This window comes from Rhinatrema bivittatum, chromosome 12 (genome assembly GCF_901001135.1).
Source record: "Rhinatrema bivittatum chromosome 12, aRhiBiv1.1, whole genome shotgun sequence".
Classification (NCBI taxonomy): domain Eukaryota; kingdom Metazoa; phylum Chordata; class Amphibia; order Gymnophiona; family Rhinatrematidae; genus Rhinatrema; species Rhinatrema bivittatum.
Window position 1 is genome coordinate 78,853,168 of NC_042626.1, and position 24,016 is coordinate 78,877,183.

The window sequence follows — 24,016 nt, forward strand, 5'->3', positions numbered from 1 at the left end:
TACAGTGCTTTCTGAGAAAAAAGGGCTTTCCTCGCATGATGATTGACTTAAAAGCTTGTTATACTCATATTGTGCTTTCTGTCAAGTGAGAAGAGAAGAAGAAGCTGAGAGACATGCTCCTTTTCAAAGCAGGCCACAAAATCTTGTAATTCAAGAAGCTCTAGCCCTCTGTTCTCTTTTAATCTAATGCTATAACTAATAATCTGCCCTTATTGTTTGCTTTAAAGGCAGCCCACACAGAAGGAGGGGCGGATCAGATGTCTCATTATGCTGAAAATATTCCTCAGTTCTCCCCCTTATATAATCCTGAAAATCTGTATCCTCCAACACACAGAGTTAAATCTCCATAAACGATCCTCCATAAAGGAGGAAGGCAAAAAAGGGAAATGGAGACCACCGCATGGTCAGACACTAAAATGAGTTAGATGGAGGCTGAACGAACATTTGGGAGTAGAGAACCAGAGATTAAAAAATAATTCAATACAAGAGTAGGTGAGGTGAGGGGCAGAAAAAAAAAGTGTAGTCTTTGGCTGCGGGGTATAAAAGTGCCACAGGTCCACTAAATCTGTAGAGCCTTATGTGCTCTGGAAGATCTAAAGGCTGATTGAAATCTCCCCCCACAATCAAATGAGAAGTATCTTTATTTAGGAGTTGGGAGGAAATTGCTTGAAAAAAAGAGGGATCGTCTGTGTTGGGAGCATACAGATTAAAAAAAAAAGAAATGCTCTGACCCAATAGAAGTCTTAACTGAGCCCCAACGCCCCTCCAGGTCTGGCAGTGGAACTGGAAGCCAGAACCCCCAAACTTCTTATGAAATAAAATGACCACCCCCCATTTCTTATGCTGCGCTGGGCTAAAAAATGCCTCCCAAGTCAAGCCTGTTGCAGCTTCTGCGATCTCTAAGGCAGAGAGGTGCGTGCGTCTCTTGAAGACCGGCCCACACCTGAGTGTAAAGAGTTGTAAATAGGACAAGATTTTCTTCCTTTCTAATCGGATGTGTTAACCCAGTAACATTAAGTGATATGACTTGAATGAGGAGATGAAGCCATATTGAGTGAAAAAGAAAGGAACACTGCACAACTCCTTCACGTAGAACGTAAGTGAGCAGGAGTTGAAACAATCAATGGGCAGCTAAACAAAAAGAGAAAACAAAGGCTGACAATAATAATAAAAAAAAAGCTACAAAAAGTGAGCCAAACATGTAGATGAATAGCAAAGCCAAATCAATTGGCTATCTGAGGCAATAAATGAGCCTCTAGGCACAGTCAAAAGTCAGTGAGATCTAGCTGTACCATATATGAAAAAAGAAACGGGACATCTCCCTTAGTGCCAGTATGAGAAACGGGTTTGTAAGGCCCTATGTGCCGGAGATAAAAAAAAATATTAGATGGATCTTTCAGATTTCATGGTAAAAATAGGTAAATAGCACATACTTTAGATTATTGGGAGGTTAGGTAAGCTTTTGGAGTTGCCTATACCTTATGGTAAGGTTAATCCTTATTTGTATTGTTATGAAAAATTATATAAGAGATAATATAAAAGAAAAGAAAAGGCATAGGCGAGAGAGGAAAACCAGCCAAAAAAATGGCAGAGTTCTCTGTCGCTAAAGAAAACTGCATTGTCCTGTGATGCCAAAAAAGGAATTTATAAATAAACATCACAGTAGCATAAAGAATTGAAATTAGACTCCACAGAAAATCACTCCCAGTACAGATGTTCAGGTCACCATTCCGAAGACGACTCCAAAGAGGAAAGAAAACATCCAAGGCATCGGGAGCCTCAAAGGTTTTGGTTTGGTTATAGGCAGGTAACGCGCATCCGTGCTGGGTAAAGGGACCAAAGCGAGCCCCCAGGGCTTGAAAGCATGGACGAAACGCCAAAAGGCCTTCCTGTGGGCGGCCGTGGTTTTCACCAAATCTGGTACGAAGAGAATGGTATGCCCTGATAGGTAAGCGGTGATTTGGCTCGAGCTGCAGAAGAACACCTCCAACATGTGCGGGATATAGCAAGCTTAAAAATAATAGGTCTTGCATATCTAGAATTCTGGAGTGGCTGCGATGGAATTTGCGCGCCCTCTCGATCTCAGGGGCAGGTCGGAGTTGTAGGCTAGCCGGGAAATCAGGTTATTGAGAAATTTTTGGAGGTCAGGTCCCTCCAGGACTCTTAGGGACCCCTAGTGAGTGCACATTGTTTCTTTGGTTACAATTAGAAGATCTTCTAAGTCACGTTGCAGGCGTGCCATTTCTGAGCAGATGGGGAGCTGAGCCGTGGTTAACAAAAGGGACTGCATTTGTGCTTCTAGCCCTTCCAGACATGTTGCGAAGTTGGCAAAATGTTGGGACCATCTCAGAAAGATCAGAGTGGATAGCAGCGTCGAGTCTATTTTGTTTTGAAGCATATTCTTTAGCAGCCTAAGCTCTGTAGAACAAGATCCACAACGCATATTCCTTGTGGAAGACGACTTGTCTGGAGACGGAGGATCAGGTTTAGTTTGTTTAGTCCCCACTCCGGCAGCGAACACAGCTTCTATCTTCCTCGATTTGGGTGCAAACATTATTAAGATGGGAATATATAACTAGAGTGAGAAGGTGCTATGTAAAATAAGAGATGGGAGAGCCCAAATTAGCAAGGATCTCATGGAGCAGTTGGATTAGGCGGCCATCTTGGTCACTGCTCAAGAGCGCCCCCCATGCCTTTAAATATTGATCTCAATGTATTCTCAGTAAACCCCCTTGTAAGGCTGAGGCCAGGGACTAGTATGGTTCCTCAGAGCAGGTTTGCAGTTCTAGACTTGGAGCTGTTTGTGCTGCTTCTCCTTTGCTGAGCTACTCCCATCCCTGCAGTCCACTGGTTCAAGGCCCACTAGAGCTCTTTTCCCTTGACAGTGACCTCTTGCTCCACAGCACTTTCCTCTCAGAAAGCTTTGCTTCTTTTACCCAGTGGCGTAGCCACGGGTGGGCCTGGGTGGGCAGCTGCCCACCCAATTTAGACCCAGGCCCACCCAACTGACACCAGAACTGCAAGGCTGTCGCGGGATCCCATCCCGCGACAGTGAAGAGAGAACCCATGCTTGGCGCGCCATCACGGCGCACGTGGGGAAGCGGTCCTACAACCTATGGCCGACCGATCTCCTGTTTGCGGGGGGAGGGGGGGGAGCGGAAGCGCCGCGCACAGTTTCCGCTTCTCCCCCCAGAGCAGGAAGATCAGCTGGCCTCTCCTGCTGCCACTGGCCTCCTGCGTACAGCCGACCGATCTTCCTGTGGGGGGGGGGGGAGAAGAGCGGAAGCGCCCCGCACAGCTTCCGCTCCCCCCCCAGCAGGAAGATCGGTCCGGCCGTATGGCTTGAAGATAGCAGGAGGCCAGTGGCAGCAGGAGAGGCCAGCTGATCTTCCTGCTCCGGGGGGAGGAAGCGGAACCTGTGCGCGGCGCTTCCGCTCTCCTCCCCCCCCCCCCCCCCCAGCAGGAGATCGGTCGGCCATACGGCCCGAGATAGCAGGAGGCTAGTGGCAGCAGGAGAGGCCAGCTGATCTTCCTGCTCTGGGGGGAGGAAGCGGAAAACTGTGCACAGGCTTGAATGTGTATGTGAGGATGAGAATGGGAGCCTTGGTGTGTGTGTGTGGGTGAAATCGGACCCTGGGTGTGTATGGGAGTGAGAATGGAGTCTTGAATGTGTGTGGGTGATAATGGAAGCTTGAATATGTGGGTGAGGTTGGAAGCTTGAATATGTGGGTGAGGTTGGAAGCTTGAATGTGTGTATATATGGGTGAGGATGGAAGCTTGAATGTGTGTATATATGGGTGAGAATGGGAGCCTGGGTTTGTGTGTGTGGGTGAGAATGGAAGCTTGAATATGTGGGTGAGAATGGAAGCTTGAATATGTGGGTGAGGATGGAAGCTTGAATGTGTATATATATGGGTGAGAATGGGAGCCTGGGTTTGTGTGTGTGGGTGAGAATGGAAGCTTGAATATGTGGGTAAGAATGGGTGCTTGAAAGTGTGTATGTGTGGGTGAGAATGGGACCTTAAATGTGTGTATGTGTGGGTGAGAATGGGAGAATGGGTTTGTGTGTGTGTGTGGATGAGAATGGGTGCCTGGATCTGCGTCTGTGTGTGCATAAGAATATAAGCCTGGGGAGGGGTGAGAAAGTGAGAGCTTGTATGTGTGTCTGCAGAGAATGTGAGCTGGGGGGGGGGAGCATATGAGAGTGAGAGCCTGAGTGTGTGAGGGAGACTGTGAGAGAAAGCATTTATGTATATATGTGTGTGTGTGTGTGGAAGGGAAGAAGACAGTAGTAGAAAAGACACTGAAGAGGAATTAGGAAATGAGCGACAAGGGAAAAAATGGGAAAGAGAGACCAGGACCAACTGATTAGAAAAATACAAAGATCAGACAACAAAGGTAAAAAAAAAAAAATATATATATATATAGAGAGAGAGAGAGAGAGAGAGAGAGATGTTAGCAATTTAAATATGTCATCTTTGGGAATGTGCATTCTTATATTTTTGTATTTTGCTCTTAAGTATTCCACTGTTCAGACATTTTAGTTTCTCAGGCTTTCTATTTTGGCTTTATCTACATGTTTCTGTTTCTAATTTATAGTCTCTTATTTCTATATTAGGTAAGGGTCGGTCTCAGTTTTGCCTGTTTGTGACAGAAATGAGTATTTCTAGCATATAGTTTCTCTGTAGTAGTAGTCCAGCCTGTTCTGTTATTCCCATAGGTGATGTATTAATGTTCTAGGGCCTGGTGTAGTATTTGCATTGCTGCTTTTCATAAGTTTGCTGTTTGAATCCTGAGAGTCAGTGCTGTGATTGTTTGGCAAGGTTCCAGATGCCTCTTTCTTTGCAAGAGTTTGTTACTTCACAAAATAGCAGTGGAGGGTTATTTTTTGCTGAGATTACACCAGAATTTGAATTTTTTTTTCATGTTACTTGTAATGTGAATTGCCCTAGCTCTGCGCTGCACCTGTTCTGATGATTAATTATATTTTACTGTATTTATGAAGATTTCTGGGTTTCTGCAAAGATGGTTCATGAAAGAATACATTAATTTTTGTTTTATTATATGATTGGATTTGATTGTTTTCTATACTTGAAATAATTGAAGTAAATTATTTTAAAGTTTCATACATGACACATAATGGCTGTTGCAAACTACTTAGAAAGCCATTCTAGGGTGCAGTATATGGCATTATTTATCAATAAGAAAACAACTAGTAGACCTGCATGCCTTGTGCCCACCTATGTTAACCTTGTGCCCACCCAAAAAATCAATTCTGGCTACGCCACTGCTTTTACCTGATTTGTTCCTTTTGAAACGTTTGGATCCCTCTTTCTCCATGACTTGGCCCATAGCCATTTGTCAGTCTTTTGTTCACAGTTCTTTCATAGTGTTATGGATGGATGTACTTTTATGCTCAGTTTTGCACTTAATTTCTATGTTTTAATTTATAGTTGCAAAACCAAGAGACTGTGAAAACAATGCTGAAGAGGACAGAGACGGAAATCAGTGTGCGAGTGACGGACACCATGAGGAAGCAGGAGGACCCTATACAGCGTCAGCGTGCCCTGGTGGAAGAAGAGAGGCTCAAATACTTAAATGAGGAGGAGCTAATTACCCAGCAGCTAAAGTGAGACTCTCACTCATTTGTTTTTTGTTAATTGCTGGTAGGGGTAATGGCAAGGCTGAATCATAAGAACATAAGATATGTCATGCTGAGTCAGACCATTGGTCCATCGAGCCCAGCATCCTGTCTGACAGTGGTCAAACCAGGTCACTCCCAGGAATAAACGCCAGCTTTTCCAATCTGTCTGTCTAATAATGGCTTATGGACTTTCCTTCAGGAACTTATATAACCCCCTTTTCAATCCAACTATGCCAAATGTCTTGACCACATCCTCTGGCAACAGATTCCACAGTTTGATTGTGCTTGTGAGTGAAAAAAGTACTTACTACAATTTGTTTTAAATCCTCTGCCTGCTCATTTCACGGAGTGTCCCCTAGTCTTATTCCTATTAGAAAGAATAAATAACCATCCCTATTCCTCACCTCTCCATGATTTTATAAAACTCTACCATATGCCCTCCTCTTCCAGCTGAGGAGTGGAGTGCCTCAGGATCTGTACTGGGACCTTGGGAATACTAGAGATGGATTCCTTGTGACTATTCTTCAGGAGAAATCTCCGGCTTTATAGATATATTGGTAAATAATGCCTGAATCAAATATAGAATACAGGATTTCAAGCAGAGGCGGTACTGCTCCTTTATTTTCCTCCTTGGATTCATCTAACCAGTCACTCATCTTTACTGTTTAGATGAATCAGAGGAGGAAAATACAGGACCAGCACGAATTCTGGTTCTAATGCCTGTATTCTTTGTTTGATTCAGGTATTAATATCAATGCCAGTTAGCTCATCTTTAAGTATTCTGATGCAGTGAGGATTGATAATGGTAAACCTTTGTCTGGCATCTCTCAGTGATTTGGAGAAATCTGTGGAGAAGATTAAGAGGGACTTAACCCACAATCACCGTCTCATCGCCGTGCAGGAGCTGGAGGAGAAGGCACTAGTGCTGAAGCAACTCGGAGAGACCCTGACAGAACTGAAAGGTAAGATTATCCAATACTATCAGCTGCTTCACTGCTTCTCTCCAAGCGAGATCATTTTCAAGTCAAGATAGCTAACATTGTATCTGTCAAAGCTGAACTGAAAACTGGTGTACCTCAAGGTTCGGCCTTGTCCGCTACCTTATTCACTATCTATCTGCTTCCAATGTGCCATCTCCTAGCCGGCTTAGGCCTCAATTTTTACATTTATGCAGATGACATCCAGTTACTGGTTCCTGTGTCAGACACAATAGAACAAACATTCAAACTAATTTCCATTTATTTAACTGCTATTAAACAATTATTAAGCCATATGAAATTGGTGCTAAATATGGAAAAAACAGAAATCATTCTGCTTGACAGGAAACCAAAAAATATCACCAATAAATCCCTCACCCTTCCAAATAACGTGAATCTCATTCTTTCTGACTCAGTTAGAGACTTAGGGGTAACCATTGACTGTCAGCTAAATTTTAAAAAGCATATTAAAATAAATTAAGGGAAGGTTATTATAAACTGTTAGTTCTCAGGAGACTAAAACCCCTGCTCGACATCAGTGACTTTTGATCAGTGTTAAAGCTCTGATCTTCTCATTACTACGTAGATTACTGTAATTCTCTCCTCTTGGGCCTCCCACAAACTTCTTTACGTCCCTTACAAGTTCTCCAGAACTCTGCGGCGAGAGTACTAACAAACTGCAAGCAGCGTGATCATAGCACGCCCGTTGTGATGAACTTACACTGGCTTCCCATAGCCCAAAGAATACTTTATAAAATATGTTGTACTCTACATAAGGCTGTCTATGGGCAAGAAACAGATTGGCTGAACCTTTCAGTTCGCCTACGTACCCCACATAGAACATTATGATCAGCTAACAAAGGCCTTCTCCAAATCCCTTCAGTAAATACAGCCCACCTCACGTTAGTTCGTGAGAGGATCATCTCCATTGCAGGTCCCAGTGTATGGAATACAATGCCTGCTGAACTGAGACTCGAAACAGAGTTTAAAAAATTTAAAAAAGCCTCAAAGATCTGGCTGTTTGAAAAAGCGTACTCAGACAACCTTGAGAAAGGATAACAATTTTGAGAGCTAAGGACTAATTTTAATTTCTGGTTGTGTTTTTTCTGAGATTGAAGTAACTGTGTATTGAATGTGTGCTGTAAAATTCTAATATATATTCTGTGTTTTATATTTTATTTGTGAACCATTGGGATGTATTTCGAATAACGGCATACAAAATTTTTAAAATAAATAAATAAGGAGGTAAGAGAAAGCAGGCAGGCTGGAACATTGCAAAGACTGAGGGAGCTGTTGCAGAAACATAGGAACAGCAAATGGAGGCAGATAAAAAAACCAAATGGCCCATTCAGTCTACTCAGCACATTGTTTAGGGTTACAAGTGCTGCTCTGGGCAGGCTAACCCCTTGCCTTCTGTTGAAGGTTACACAGGAAGCACCAGCTGGGATCACAGGAGCAGGTACCACGATCCTGGCTGAAGATGGCTTTTTGACAGGAAGGTTGGAAGGAGGCACAAGAGGGGAGATTTGTAGGCAAATATTCTCAACTGGGAAGTGGATGGGGGAGGGGAGGAAGCTGGACCCTTAGCTCTTAACACCTTTCAGAGGGGTTTTGGAATAAGGTTGGACAAACTCAGCTTGGCAGAGCAGATCTGAAAATGATTACCTAGGAAATTGGCCCACAGGCCCATGCAGTACTCCTTTGAAAAAAGAAAGTCTGTGCCACTTAACTGGCTGTATTCTTTTGAATATATTCTTTTGAATATAGCTGGTTAAGATGAAAGTTATCCAGCCACACGCAGCCAAATAACTTTAAACCTAACTGGCTATATTCAACTGTAGCCAGTTAGGTTTTTTAAATTATCCAGCTAAACTAGCTAGATAATTTTATTGGTGGATATTCAGTGGCATGTTTATCTTGCAGAATATCTGGGACAAGTTATCCAGCCTAAATTAGCCGGCTAGCTTTGACCGCTCACCAACTTAATGAATGTTAGCCTCTCTGTGTTTATTACATGCCATTTGAATTTCAAACATCGTTTTTGGCTTTACCACCTCCTCTGGGAGGGCATTCCGGGTTTTCACTACCACCGTTTCCATGAAAAAATATTTCCTGACATTGTTCCTGAGTCTACCCCCTGGAGCTTCCTCATCATGATCCCTAGTTCTTCAGCTTCCTTTCCACTGGAAAAGGCTTGTTTCTTACTACCTTTCAGGTATTTAAAAGTCTGAAACAATCCCCGTCTGTCTCTTCAAGGATATGCGTATTTAGGTTTGATGTCTTTTGATGCAAACCATACACCATTCTGGTTGCCTTTCTCTGGAGCACTATTATCCTGTCTCTATCCATTTATGAGACGAGGTCTTCAGAACTGAACCTAATACTCCAAGTGAGGCCTCCCCAAGGACCTGTACAGGGGCATTGTCACCTCCTTTTCCCTGCTGATTATGCCTCTCTGACGAGTGCAGCATCCCTCTGGCCCTAATAGTCACCTTGTCACATTACTTCACTAGTTTCAGATCATGAGACACGATCACCCGGAGAGCTCTCTCCCAGTCTGAGCACATTAGTCTCTCAATGACAAATTAGTATGTTTTAAAAATTGTCCATCTGAATTACAAAATGTTTTGCTCCATTGTGTGCCTGTGCAAATTCCCTTTAACACCTAGGCTGTAATTCTGCCCTGAAGAGGGAAGGAAGGATAGGTGGTTTTGAATCATTCAGGCCAAGATTTCCTTGCTTTCCTTAAGCCTGAATGCATGTTGCTCTTTGACAGAACTGCAGGGCCCAGCCAGAAACCTTTTACGTGGAGTCACCGGGATCAGGTAGTGTGGGGATAAGACTAGGGCTGGGGCAATTTGTCTTTGATGACCCGGAGCAATCTCTTTCTGTGCAACAATCCTAGCAGGTGAGTATGGGAAGAACTTTCAGATAGCCCACATAGGAAAGTCTGCAAAACCTGACTTAAGTTACCTCAGTTTTCAAAGCAGACTTATGCGAATAATATCCCCCCAAATCTCCCTGCACAAGTTGCACCTCTAAAATTTCAGCACTAATTTTCCATGGAAATTTACGCTCACAGGAAGTAATTTTAAGAGAATTATGCGGGGGTTGGAAGTGTAAGTAGCTTGTATATGTGTATATTCCAGAATTAAACGTGGAGGCTTGCTCTGCTTCTGAAAATACTTATTTGCACACGTACTTTTACCAGCGCATGTACACCCTCCTCCCAGTCCGATTTCCGTTGCGGGAGCCAACAGGTAGAAAAGGGTATGAATAAGTTCAGTAATGTGTGCGCTTGAAGCAACTTGTGCACGCCCTAAACCACCCCATTTTCCCTATTAATATTTATGCATGACTCTGCAGGCACATCAGATAGCATATTATGTGCATAAAAATATACATGCCTATTTTTTATTTGAATAGTTAGAGAAAGTCTGTGTGCTCCTGCATTACAAATATACATGTGTACTGGGACAGAAATACACAATATTTTATAAACTGTGCAGCTCCCTCATAGAGTTGACCGGCTGGCGCTTACACTCACAAATACTGTACTGCAGGCTGTTTTGAAAGTTGGGCTGATAATTTTTTAAATCCAAATGTATGTGCAGAAGTCCTGACTCCTCCACATCTCTACCCTGCAGAACCCCTCCACTCAGGCTGGGGAAACCTTATGAACGTGACATAAGTGCATACATTTATCTGAATGCTTTGGTTTGGGATGGCTGTGGGACAAGTGATAAGCAGGCAGCGATCTTGACTGGTTAGTGTGACCTAGATGTCTTTGGATTTGAATGGCAAGTTGGTGACATCACATGCAAATAATGACTTGACTGTCTACATGGGTGGGTAATTAGCGACCAATCTTTTAACAGCACCTTATAATTACTGTCACCACAGATACTGGTGCCACAGGGCCAGGCTAACGGTTCAGTGTGGCACAGTTAGCACTAAGTGCTCTAAGGCTTGTTGGGAAGTTTCTCAACTTCTTTGTATGATTCAGCTGATCAAAAGCAGGGCTGAATTTCATGGGCTAGGTAGCTTTTCCAATCTAAGTGTTTAAGACTAGTTAAGCACTTGTTTAAGTTACCCCTGAAAGGGTGATAGATATCAGAATGTGCCTTGCGCCCTGCTGCTCTCCTCTTGCTAGTGAAAGAAAGTCTGGCTCAGACCTTTTTCCTCTTCTTATTTCGTCTTCCTCTTCTCAGCTCATTTTCCCAGCTTGCAGAGTAAGATGCGTGTGGTCCTGCGTGTTGAGGTGGAAGCTGTGAAATTCTTAAAGGAGGAGCCCAACAGGTTGGACAGTTTGCTGAAACGCTGCAAAACAGTTACAGACACTCTAGCTCAGATAAGACGGTGAGTCCCACTATGCTCTTCTGGGCTTGAGGTGTAGCTGTGTGCCCTCCAGGAATATCTGTTTATATCCCAGTAATATCTTTCTATTCTAGGTAAAGTGGTTTCCTGTTCATTCCCGGATCAGTCCAAACTCCTGGGATTATGCCTCCCTTCCAGTAGTTAGAGACAATTCACGGGCACTGGCATATAACCTGGTGTGCCACCTGCAGTCTCTCAGTATTTCTCTGTCTCCTACAGATGGATAGAGGGGCAATCCCTGCAGCCTGAAAAAAAAAAAAAGGAGAGCGAGTTCTTACATTTTATTCAGTTATCCTCCCAGGAGGTTGGGAGACCCTGTTGGGGCTCTCCCTCCTAGTGTTGAGGGAAACGAGCAAGGGATCAGGGACCCTGGGCTGTCTCAGGGGAGGGTATAACTGGTGGGGCCAATTCCCTCCTCCCCCAGGAGAATAACTTCTCTATAGCAGCTCTTCTTTCAGGGAAGTCTTGCTACACTTCCTCAGTTGTAAGTAAAGTTACAAAGAAAAAAGAAAAGATCTGGTTTCTTTTGGGAAAAAAAAGGAAGAGGGGAAGTGACAAGGCCTTTGCGGCCAGGTCAGGGGGCCTTGGAGCAGCTGCCATGAGGTGAGTGTGTGAGCGGCAGAGTGTTACTTGCCGACGTGGTGCACCAGGGCTGTTTTGCTGCGTGGTCAGGCCTCTGTAAGGTCAGCGCGGCTTCCTTCCTATGGCGTGCGGCAGTGCATGCCGTTCAAGCGGCAACATGCGGGCACATCTCTCTCGCACCGGGCTGTGCTCCCGATGCCTGTCCGGGGGAGAGGGCGAATCAGGACCATCAGAGCCCATGCAGGAACGGCAGGCTAAAGCAAAATTGAGAGTAGCTTTGAAGGCAGCCGCCCCTCCCCTTCTGGGAGCGGGAAAGTTCACACCCCCCCCCCCAAGCAGCCCAGAAAGGCTCTTTCTGGGCTGCTTGGGGGGGGGGTGTGAACCTTTGCTGTCTCCAGTGGGGCAGGGCATTTTTAATTGGAGGGAGCCCAGTTTGGACGGGGAAGGGGATCCTTCTGAGGATATGTCATTTTCCTCTGAATTTCTCCTGCTTATGCACGAAGCATATTTGACAAGGAAGATAGCCAAGTGGCCTCGGCCAGGCTCAGGGGTCCGGTGCTCAGCAGCCGGCTAAGAGAGCTGGAAGTTCTGGGGGCCCAGTTCCGTGCAAGGCATCCAGGATCCTTGGAATAAGGACTGCGCTGGGCAGTCCGGATGACGACTCTGATGACTCGGAAGGGTCTCCACAGGTTCCACTGTTTCTGGATCCATCTAGGGTGGACACTGATCCTACTGCTCCTTATAAAGGTCCAGATGGGCCAGATCTGGATGGAGGTTGAGCCAGGTGCCGGTGACCAAGGGGGACGACCCTAAGGTGATGCATTTATTCTGAAAAGAGGAGTTGTGGCCCTTAATTCTGCATGTCCTCAAGGAGCTGGGGATCAAGGTTCCTCAGGAGGAGTCTGATCAAGAGGGATTGGACCCCATCATGGATGGGCTGAAGGGTCTAGCGAAAGCTTTTCCTTTTCATAAGTCGGTGAAAAAGCTGGTGTTCAGGGAGTGGGATACTCCTGAGACAGGCCTGAAGGTAGGTCAGGTGATGGCTAAGTTGTATCCATTGCCGGAGGACACCCTCAAGTTGTTGGCATTTTCTAAGGTGGAACCGTTGGTGTCTGCGGTCACTAAAAAGGCCACTATTCCTGTGGCTGGTTCAAATGCTGAAGGGCATGCAGGACAAAAAAATATTTAAGGTGTCTGCGCTGGGCATTTGGGCTGCTGTTTACAGTAGTTTCATGCAGAAGGCCATTTTGTACTGGGTTCAGCAGTCACATGCCATGAAATTTCTGTCTCCATTGGAGGCTAAGCAGACGGACTGGAGGCAGCAGTGACCTATGTGGCGGATGCCCTATATGACCTGATCAGAACTTCTTCGAGATTATGATGTCTTCGGTTTCGGCCAGAAGGTTCCTCTGGTTAAGGAACTGGTTGGCAGATGTGTGGTCTAAGTCTTGGTTGGGAGTCTTACCATTCAAGGGAAAGCTCCTATTTGGTGAGGACTTAGAGGAACTCATAAAGTGTCTCGGCGAGATGCTTCCAGAAGACAGGCCCAAAGGTAACAAAGGGTTTCGACCAAACAGGCGGTTTCATCCTGGTAGGCCCTCGGCGAGGGTTCAGAGGCAAGGCGCTGGGAGGCAGCAATCCTGGAATCAGAACTTTCGAGGAGGCAGGAAGCCAGGCAGAGAAGGTATCGACCAGGGCTCTGGCAGAGCCAAGTCCACCTAATCGCCCTTTTGTCAACCGAACTAGAAGAACCCCCCTCCCCTGCAGACCCACCAACCACCCCACCCTACCTACCCCCCCCATATCACCCAAGGCACCTTCCACCTCAGGAAGTCTCCCTGACCCCCCTTCAACATTTCAAATACAAAGCATAATCCTAACCCTCCCCCTCCAGAATGCCCGCTATGTCTTCCCTTGAACTTATTAATCTTTACAAACTTCACTACGACAATCTGTTGTATCTGTTCGATGTAATGGCAAAATCTCGGTTTCACTACGCTACTCCATACCAGTCAATGAAAACAATGTTGTCTCTGTCCTACTATATAATCATATGTTATAGCTCATTCTAATTTATGTACAATTACAAGTTATATCACTATCTAATGATAATTTATCTTAAGTTACCATGTTCTATGTTGTTATACTGCAAAATACCTTGTTAAATACCTTGTATAATATTCTGTTCTTCCTATCTTTCATTTAAAATATAATGTAAAAAATATTTGTTACCATATACTATGTTGTCAAATACCTTGTATAATATTCTGATCCCCTATCTTTCATTTAAAATATAATGTAAGAAATATTTAAGTTACCATATGCTAGAATGTTAGACCCCTTGCAGGATGTATTGTTGCCCCCCATTTTTAGTTGAAATATAATGTTAAAATATTATAAAGTTACAATGTAAAATAAGAAGCGCCCATCTTCTTAGAACCCTAGTGGCACTGTAAACCGATGTGATATTCCAGATCGAACACCTGTATAGAAAAACAAATAAATAAAATAATAAATAAAATGAAGTGAGGCCAGTCCACTCCTTTCTTCCTCCTATTGGAGGGCGTCTGACTTTCTTTTACAAGGAGTGGACCAAAATCACATCAGACTGGTGGGTCCTCACAGTGATAAGAGATGGTTACGTTTTAGAATTCTCTCGCCCGCTATGGGACTTGTTCATGGTGTCCCCTTGCACTTAGTCTCCAAAAAGAAGGGTCATTCAAAAAGCTGTGGAGCAATTACAAGTGCTGAGAGCCGTGGTTCCAGTTCCGGTGGGGGATCAAAGGACGAGAAGGTATTCCATATATTTCGTGGTTCCAAACAAGGAGGGATCCTTCCATCCAATTTTGGATTTAAAAAAGGTGAATGTCACTCTCAAGTTTCCTCGTTTTCGAATGGAAATGCTGCGTTTAGTGATAACAGCAGTGCACAAGGGAGAGTTTCTAGCATCTCTAGACTTGACCGAAGCTTATCTGCATATTCCGATCCACCTGGAGCACCAGAGATTTCTCCGTTTAATGATTCTCGACAAGCATTTTCAGTTTTGTGCCCTTCCATTCAGCTTGGCAACAATGCCACAAACGTTCACCAAGGTGATGGTGGTGGTGGAGGTGGCAGTAGCGCTCAGAAAGAGGGGCATCTTGGTTAATCCATACCTGGACGACTGGTTCATCCAAGCAAAGTCGGAAACTCTTGCTATTCAGATGATGGCTCAAGTCTTGCATCAATTGAGAGTGCTGGGGTGGGTGGTGAATCGGGCGAAGAGTCATCTCACCCCCTCTTAGGTTCTGGAGTTCTTGGGAACGCGCTTCGACACCAGGGCAGGAAGAGTTTTCCTGACAGGATTGTATTCTCAGATTGCAGAGTCAGGTGCACAGATTGTTGGATGCAGAGGTGCCCAGGGTCTGGGATTACCTTCATGTGTTGGGGTCTATGACTTAAATGTTAGAGCTAGTTCCTTGAGCCTTTGCGCACATGAGGCTGCTGCAGTGGTCGCTCCTTTCCCAGTGGGATCCTTTGTTGAAGCAGTTTTATCTTCCGCTGTCTCTCAAGAGGCTCCCAGGTCCAGTCTTTCATGATGATTTGGTCAGGAGCATTTACAGCGCAAAGTGGATTTAAAATTCCCGGACTGGATGGTGGTTACCATGGATGCCAGTCTCTTCAGTTGGGTAGCTGTATGCCAGAGTCGGCCAGTGCAGGGACAGTGGCTCGAGGAAGAGAAGTCATGGTCTATCAGTCGTTTGGAGGCAAGGGCAGCGAGGTACATGTTAGTTGCATTTCTACCTCTGTTGAGTGGCCACGCGGTGCGCATCTTGTCGAACAACACAACCATGATGGCTTATATCAATCAACAAGGGAAACCAGGAGTCGAGTGGTGGCCCAGGAAGCTCAGGAGTTGTTTCTTTGAGTGGAACATTATCTAGCTATGCTAGTGGCGTCTCACAATTCCGGAGTGGACAATGTACAAATGGGCTTTCTCAGTCGCCAAAAGCTGGATCCTGGCGAGTGGAGGAGGAGGCGGTGGTGGCTCTGATTTGTCGTCGGTGGAGTACTCCCTGCTTGTACTTGATGGTGTCACGGAAGAAGGCCAAAGTGCCCCAGTTCTTCAGTCGCAGAAGAGAACATGGAGCAGAGGGAGTAGATGCTCTAATGCTCTCTTGGCCCCAAGGGATTCTTCTTTATGTGTCCCCTCCATGGCCTCTGGTAGGACGAATAAAAAATCACCCCAGTGAAATAATTCTGGTGATGCCAGAGTGGCCAAGGCCCCCTTGGTTAGCGGACCTGGTCAACATGGCAGTGGACGGTTGACTGAGACTCGCTTATTTATCGAAACGTCTTCGACAGAGTACAGTATTTTCATAGAGGGCGGATCGCTTTTCTCTCATGGCTTGGCTTTTGAGAGGAGGCATTTGAGAGAGAAAGGATATCCGGAGGATATCATTTCCACCCTATTGCAGGCTAGAAAGACTTCCACTTCTTTATCATATGTAAGAGTCTGGAAGGTCTTTGAGTCCTGGTGCATGGGTCAAGGAACAATCTCGACTCATGCCTCGATAGCTCACATCTTGGCGTTTTTGCAAAAAGGTTTGGTAAAAAGCTTGGCTTCTGGATCTCTTAAGGTTCAGGTTGTGACCTTGGGCTGCCTGCGAGGCAAGGTGCATGGGCAGTTGTTGGCTATTCACCCAGATGTGATTTGTTTCCTTCAAGGGGCAAAGCATTTGCATCATCCTGTGTGGAAGATATTTCCCCCATCAAACCTCAATTTAGTCCTTAGAGGGTTGTATATGACTCCTTTGGAACCTTTTAAAAAGGGCAACAATAAAGGATCTTACTTTAAAAGTGGTGTTTCTGGTGACCATTTGTTCTGCACAGAGAATCTTGGAGCTTCAATCATTGTCATGCAGAGAATCTGAGATCTGAGGATCTCAGATTCCGGGATATCTTTGAGGACAGTGCCCTCTTTTCTCTCGAAGGTTATGTCAGCGTTTCATTTGAACTAGACCGTGGAACTTCTGACCTTTCCAGATTTGGACACGTCGGTTCTGCAAGCCTAAAGACCTATGATGTTTGGATGTGAAGCAGGCCTTGTTGTGTTACCTCAAAGTCACCAATAACTTCAGGGTGTTTGACCATCTCTTTGTGCTTTGGAGTGGTCCTAAGAAGGGACAGAAGGCTTCAAATTCCATGATAGCAAGATGGTTGAAAGAGGCAATAAACTTGCTTTATATCTGTAAGGGGTGTCCGTTCCGGAGGGTTTGAGGGCGCACTCAGTTCGGTCTCAGGTGATTTCTTGGGCCGAGTGTCAGTTGGTGTCGCTACAAGAAATTTGTCGGGTGGCTACTTAGAAGTCGTTGCACACTTTTGCCAGACATTATCGGTTGGCTGTCCAAGCCCCAGAGACCATGAGCTTTGGGGAGAGTGTTCTTTGAGCGGGACTCTCGCAGTCCCACCTTAATTAGGGAAGTTTGGGTATATCCCAGGAGTCTGGACTGATCCGGGTATGAACAGGAAATTAAAATTGGTTCTTACCTGCTAATTTTCAATCCTGTGATACCACAGATCAGTCCAGAGTCCCACTCTGTGTGGTTGAGAGTCCATTCGTATTTCTGACTTGATTCTGGTTTATATAGGAATCAGAGCTGCTTAAGATTTCAAGTTTGTTTACCTGGTTTGGAGTTTTTTGAGTGAACAGTTTTCTGTTGGGGTTTAACCTCTTTTCCCCTTGCTCATTGGTGGAATTTTATTTGAGTTAAGGTTGTTATAGGGATATTCTTGGCTTGGGTACAGGTCAATACTGAAGAAGTGCAGGTGGCACACCAGGTTATATGACAGTGCCAGTGAAACTTTCTCTGTCTCCATTTGCTGGAAGGGAGGCATAATCCCAGGACTCTGGAATCCATGGTATACCAGGGATGAAAATTAGCAGGTAACAACCAATTTTCCTTTCATATTCAGCAGGAGCTGATCTTTTAGATCTCCCCAGTCAAAACTCAGAGTTAGTGTTTAATTTAAAATTTAGGAGATATGCCTTTCCTTTCATTCCAAACCTTAGCGAATCAGTGATTCTGGCTTCCCTTTTCTCCATACATTCTAACAATATCCAGTTATATTGTCCACTGCTTCTCAACCCAGCCCTCGAAGCACACCTAGCCAGTAGGTTTTCAGGATATGCACAATGAATATGCATGAGATAGATTTACATGTAAATCAATTTCATGTATCTTCATTGTGGATATCCTGAAAACCTGACTAGTTACAGCAGGTGTGCCCGAGGATTAGGTTAAGAAGCACTGATATATGTTAGGTACTGAATACTCTTAGATGACAAAAGAAAAGCTGATTTTAACACATCTGTTACTTTTGTTTTCTTTTTACAGGCAAGTGGAAGAAAGGGTCTGGAATCTCTCAGACAACCTCAGCCAATCTCAGAAACAAGTGATGGCTGAGAGTGATATCTCTAAGAACTCCCACTTTGATTTTCCCACCGGTCCTCTAATGCAACTTCATGAATTGACATCAGCCACTCCCCAAAGCTGGGAGTCTCTGAGCCAGAGTGTATCAGAGTTCAGCCAGAATATCCCCAACCTTCCAATCAACCCTCAGCATGGCAATAACCCTTCTGGAGTTAGGGAGATGACTGTGAAGGCTTCCGTAGGCCCAGAGACGCTAAACAAAAAGAGTGCAGATAAATCAGTCTCTGTGGAGGTAGGAAGAACACTTTGAACAATGATTATCAAAGCATGACTTACGTCAAACATTTCTCTTTGGTTGCCCTTTTCTTTCTCACAACTGGATGCATCACAGACTCTCCAATGGGTCTGTGTTGCTGTTTAGCAGTAAAACGTTTTTAAAAGATAAATACTTGGTACTAAAGATTTATATAAAAAGATTTTCTCTGTGAAGCGCTATTAATTTATTGTGTGCTCCAGAGCACATTAAAAAACTGTGTGTTCAGTCACTGATGAAATGTGCATTACACAGGATAATATGAAGAGATCCAGGGAAGAAAAGTTGACTTGTTAATCACATGACAAATGGTTAATCTATGGAACACATTATAATGCACTGCAGCTGGTGCTCATAGGGGTGGTAAATACCAAGCAGTTTACCTTTTTTAGTTACCAGTTGGACAGATTATGGTTTTTATTCTAAACACTACAGTAGAAGGTAGGAAAGAGGCCTGAGCAGATCTGATTCATGCCACTTTAATCATCTGTGACATGGGAGGATTTTGATCCTGATAAAACTTTCAGGTATGAGTGGCTGCCAAATACAAGTAGGTGCTGGAAGAGCATGCCCTTGTAGAGCTGTTATTCAGAGGTCCTTTACCAGTGATGTAAATAACCGACTGATGATGGGATCAATCTGCCTCATACCATGACATGGAAGGTGTTGAGAATGAGTTGGCATTGATTCTTTTGTAAGACACCTCCATGGGTTTTCGTTATTAGGCGGCAGAGCGTGATTGGGAGGAGAAGAGGGCAGCTTTGACCCAGTACAGTGCTAAGGACATCAATAGGCTCCTGGAGGAAACCCAAGCTGAGCTTATGAAAGCCATTCCTGACCTGGAGTTTGCTGCCAAGCACAAGCAGCCAGGCAGTTCCACCTCCATACCAGAGCAGAAGCCTACCAAACCACAGCATGCACAGAAGGTGACAGCCAAAACTGACCCCAATGGCCGTAGAGGTTCAGGTAGGAACTGACCTGGAAGTGGAGGCTCTCCCTTCCTGTTTATGCTCTGGGAATAGCTAAAGATTAAAAGACTGACATTTCTTCTTGTTTCTGACTTGCTATTTTAAGCCATAACTTCTTTCTCCATGGACAGGCATAACAAACAGCCACACAAGTGAGTGATGTCATCTGATGAAATAGAAGCGAGACTCTCCCATAAATCTTGTGATTAAAAAGTCTTTTTGAGCATGCATGGGGGTCTTTGCATTCCTGCCACTGCTTCAACCACTTTAGTTTTTTTCTTCCATGATAGTACTCTCTTTCTAAATTGCTGTCACTGTAAGTTTTCAATTATTTTTTCAGGTCTTTGACTGTTCCTTTCTTATTTTTTTTATGAACATGTCACCCTTCTTTCCTTCCCCAAAATAGAAATTTTTAATATTTTTGTGTTCATCTCCACTGCGATGTTGGAAAAATCCCCAAGAATGGGTAAGAGCCCATTTAAATTATGACAAGAATGTCGTAAAATGTTTAGATCCACATCACAATTTGGAAAACTGCCGCCCATAAAGGAAGATGTCTCCAAGGGCCATAAAATACTGTAGTATGAGATTACATTAAGAGTTGTCTTCAGAAAGAGAAGTTTCTATCTCTAGACAACAAGACTGTCAAGATCAGAGTCCAAGAGATAAAGAGTTGAAAGTCCCTGTTCGAGAGAAAGTACCAGTAAAAGAGGATATTGAAAATCCAAAGTAGATAGCACGGCACAGAAACTGTTACATGGTTCATCAGTGCTACTGGCAAGGAAATATCGCACTGAACATTATGCACATAGTTCATTGGTGCCATTAGCAAAAAAAGCACCATGCCAAAACTACGGTGCAGACTTCAAACACCATCAATGAAAATTCTGTGCACCAAGGGCCGGATTTTAAAAGGGTTATGCGCATAAGGTACGCACGTAACCCTTTTACAACCCCCCTGCACGCGCCGAGCCTATTTTGCATAGGTTCGGCGGTGCACGCAAGCCCCGGGACACGCGTAAGTCCCGGGGCTTGCAAAAAGGGGCAGTCGGGGGGCGTGGCCAGGGGGCGTGGCTTCGGATCGGGGGTGAGTTCGGGGGCATGTGGGCGGTCCGGGGGCGTGGCTGAGTGCCCCGACACAGCGGCCTGTGTCGGGGCCTGCCGCACCAGCGCAAGTAAGTTACTACTGCCCGGAGGCAGTAGTAACTTTTCAGATAAAGGTAGGGGGGGGATCTAGATAGGGCCAGGAGGGTGGGTTAGGTAGGGGAAGGAAGGAGAAGGTGCGGGGGGGGGGGGGGGAGGGAATGGGCAGCGCGCGCAGGGCTTGGCGCACGCAAGTTGCGCAAATGTGCACCCCCTTGGCTATGCGCGTATCTTTTAAAATCCAGAGTACTTTTGTTCGCGCCTGATGCACGAACAAAAGTAAAATGTACCCCCAATTGTTTGGTGCACAGAATGCTACTTGACACCAAAGAAAAACAGGTCATCGACATCAAAAGATTTGGCACGCAAAAAAGAGGGCACAGACAAAAAACAGTAATATGAGTCAGCACCTATGAATTGGATGCCTTTCCAAGGAAAGCGGCTGGATCCTTCATTCAGAATGTGGGAGTATTTCGGCTGAAGGTTTGAGGCTTGCTGGAGCCGGAACACCTTCCCCAACCTGAACGCCACCACGCAGCAGGGAGGAGCCCCAAGGCGATAGAAAAACCGGCGGAGAAGCGGCAAAGACTGCTGAAGGTTTGAGGCTTGCTGGAGCCGGAACACCTCCCCCAACCTGAACGCCACCACGCAGCAGGGAGGAGCCCCAAGGCGATAGAAAAACCGGCGGAGAAGCGGCAAAGACTGCTGAAGGTTTGAGGCTTGCTGGAGCCGGAACACCTCCCCCAACCTGAACGCCACCACGCAGCAGGGAGGAGCCCCAAGGCGATAGAAAAACCGGCGGAGAAGCGGCAAAGACTGCTGAAGGTTTGAGGCTTGCCCTTAGGCGCGCGCGGCTTTGTCCGGCTTCGTCCGGAGAAGGACGGAGGAGAGACGCAGCCCCAAACCCGAACCTTCAGCCATTGAGGGGGTGAAATAAGAAAAACGTCCTGAGAGGTAACGTCCTTGAACTGTTTCTTTTTTTTCCAATCTTTTGAAGTTAAAGTTCTCTAGTAACCATGCCCCATAAGAGGAAAGGGAAGGTCCGAGTATTTCCACCTGACTCGGACCTTTCAATAGGACAGCGTTTAATATCTGACTTTGCCTCTTCTCTACCCATATTGAGTGTCTCAACCCCCGCTGGAGAACAGGCGAGAGGAGCGCTTTACTCCCCAGGGGAACTCTCGTTGAGCCCTCCTACTCCTAAAACACCGCTGAGAGCTTTGCCACAGGACTTAGTCGGAGGAGCCGCGGCTGAACCAGGAAATACAGGTAACGCCGGGCTAGGTGGCCCAGATGACCTTGTCCTGTCTAAAGATGATTTTCTGACCCAGAAATTTGCTTCTCTGCAAAGCGAAGTAGATACAGCAGGAGACACAACCCCTATAATAGATGGGGGGGAAGGTCGGTCTGCTGGAAGTGGGGCAAGGATGTCACTCTTACCGCAATGTATCAAACCAGCGGTAGTTACCCTAGATACCATCTGGGATTTCATGGTGAGGATGTCTAGCCAACTTGACAATCAGGCTCAGAAGTTGGATGAGATTGTTGCCAAATCTGGTATACAAGAACGGGAAAATCTAAAAAGATTCCAGGAACATGAAGAGTCACTAAAGAAAGTAAACGCTGAAATAAGTAGCCTCCGATCTACTAATGCCAATATGCTACTTGAAAGGACTAACATGTCAAGGAGATTAGAATCCATTGAAAACTTTATGAGGCACAATAATATAAGATTACTAAATTTTCCAATCATTATGGGAGAAATCCCTATAGTGACTTTTAAGAAATATGTATTGGAGACTTTAAAGATTCCACAGGATGAAATACCAGCGGTTAAAAAACTGTTTTTTCTACCAAAAAGAAACAACTCAGTCTCTGGGATACAAAATCCTCAAAGGTTGGATTTACAAAATCTAACAGATTACCTAGAAAATTCATCTCCTGAAATAATAGACAGAGCTGTACTTTTTGTTTCTTTATATGATGAAGCAAGTGTTTCAAAGATAATGAGAAGTTATTTTAGAAATATTAGCGAATTATATTATGGGGGCCCTGTTCAAGTCTATCCAGATTTAGCAAAAGCTACGCAGCAGCGTAGAAAAGCTTTTTTATTAATGAGAACTGAGACCCAAGCACTAGGAGCCAGTTTTTTACTGAGATATCCGTGTAAGTGCATAGTAAAACTGTCCAGGAATACTTATATTTTCTTTTTTCCTGACCAACTTAGGACCTTTTTGGATGGGAGGAGTCAACCTAGTGCAACATGAAAGGAGTAATTAGTTAGATAAAGGGTATGATCAGGACGATATTGAATTGTTAAATGGAATTTCCTTTGACTCCTTTATATTATAAATCCCCCCTCATTGTTTCCTATGTAACAGGAGAATATCTTTCCTTTTGATATTTCTTTGTTTTGAAGAGTAAGTTACTCATTTTTTCTTTCTAAGCTCTGTATTTCAATGCAAAAGTTTATTCTTTTTGTATGTTATAAAAATTTGAATAAATATATAAATGAAAAAAAAAAAAAAAAGAATGTGGGAGTATTTCATAGCGAAGTATGTCTGATCCACTTCAGAGCAATCTTCTCCTATCCCTGTTCTACAAAAGTTAGCATCACAAATATCATCACAATTTTGAACTGAACTTTGTAAAACTTTCCTTTCCAAAAAATATTTGTATTTCCTGAAGCTAAGCAGAGGTTTTTATCAACAGATTTTCCAATTATAATACCAGATTACAAGAATTCAGGATTTGGAAAATTCTGATTTAATACATTCTCTAGAACAGTCCTTTGAATTATTACCAGATCCTTCCCCATACCTCCTGAAATGACATATCCTGTCTTCTTACAAACAATGTCTGAGAATAAACCTTTTCAGCTCAAAGAATCTAATGAGCAATCAGAAGAATTCCAAGGAGTTTGAAGTTTTTTTCAACCATAAAAGAAAACAAATCAAAGTAGTTTCTGTGGGTGCATAAGGCATTGTAAGATCTCATATTAAAATATGCAAAATTTCATTGTCTATTTACTGGGGACTGAAAACATTGATATAAAATACAGGGTGCAACAATATCCAGGGCATTCAAGGTTCAGTTACCTCTGGTTGTGGAGTCTGCTATGAGAAAAGCCAAGAAATCTAAAACTTTTCTTCAGTATCCCCAACAAAGGAAGCAAAGCTAATGGACAATATCAAAAAAAGAAACACTTCCAATATCCCATGCTCCAGTCAAGAGTAGCAGCGCATCAGTTATAAATGGTGCAATTTCTTTACAATAACCTGCAGAAAATAAGACACAGCTAACTCGTTACAAGAAGATCAGACCAAATTTGCATCTCTTAATCGATGCAGATGAAGGTATTAGTATACAGTGCTTTTACTATCTCCTCGGACTCTTCCACCACAGCCATACCACAAGGCGATTAGCATTGTTAAAGGCTTCTGGACTTCGTGAATATATTCACGATAAAATAGCGGATGCTTCATGTTCAGGAGATAACTTATTTGGGGAAAAAGTAAAAAAAAGCAGTAAAGGTGATTTAAAAAACTTTGCATTGCTTACAAACATCAACAGTTTTGGTAGAGAAGTAATCCTATAAG

At 44.3% G+C, this 24,016-nt stretch overlaps 1 protein-coding gene across 2 annotated transcripts in view; it reads left to right on the top strand.

Annotated features, from left to right (window-relative positions):
* SRCIN1 (SRC kinase signaling inhibitor 1) overlaps positions 1–24,016 on the top strand; it is a 390,348-nt gene that overhangs the window by 323,797 nt on the left and 42,535 nt on the right. For both annotated transcript variants that reach the window (XM_029572790.1, XM_029572789.1), the window contains 5 exons: positions 5,454–5,629; positions 6,476–6,606; positions 10,833–10,980; positions 17,958–18,285; positions 19,032–19,272. In XM_029572790.1, coding sequence (XP_029428650.1) covers positions 5,454–5,629; positions 6,476–6,606; positions 10,833–10,980; positions 17,958–18,285; positions 19,032–19,272 — 1,024 coding nt within the window. The remainder of the gene's footprint in view (positions 1–5,453; positions 5,630–6,475; positions 6,607–10,832; positions 10,981–17,957; positions 18,286–19,031; positions 19,273–24,016) is intronic.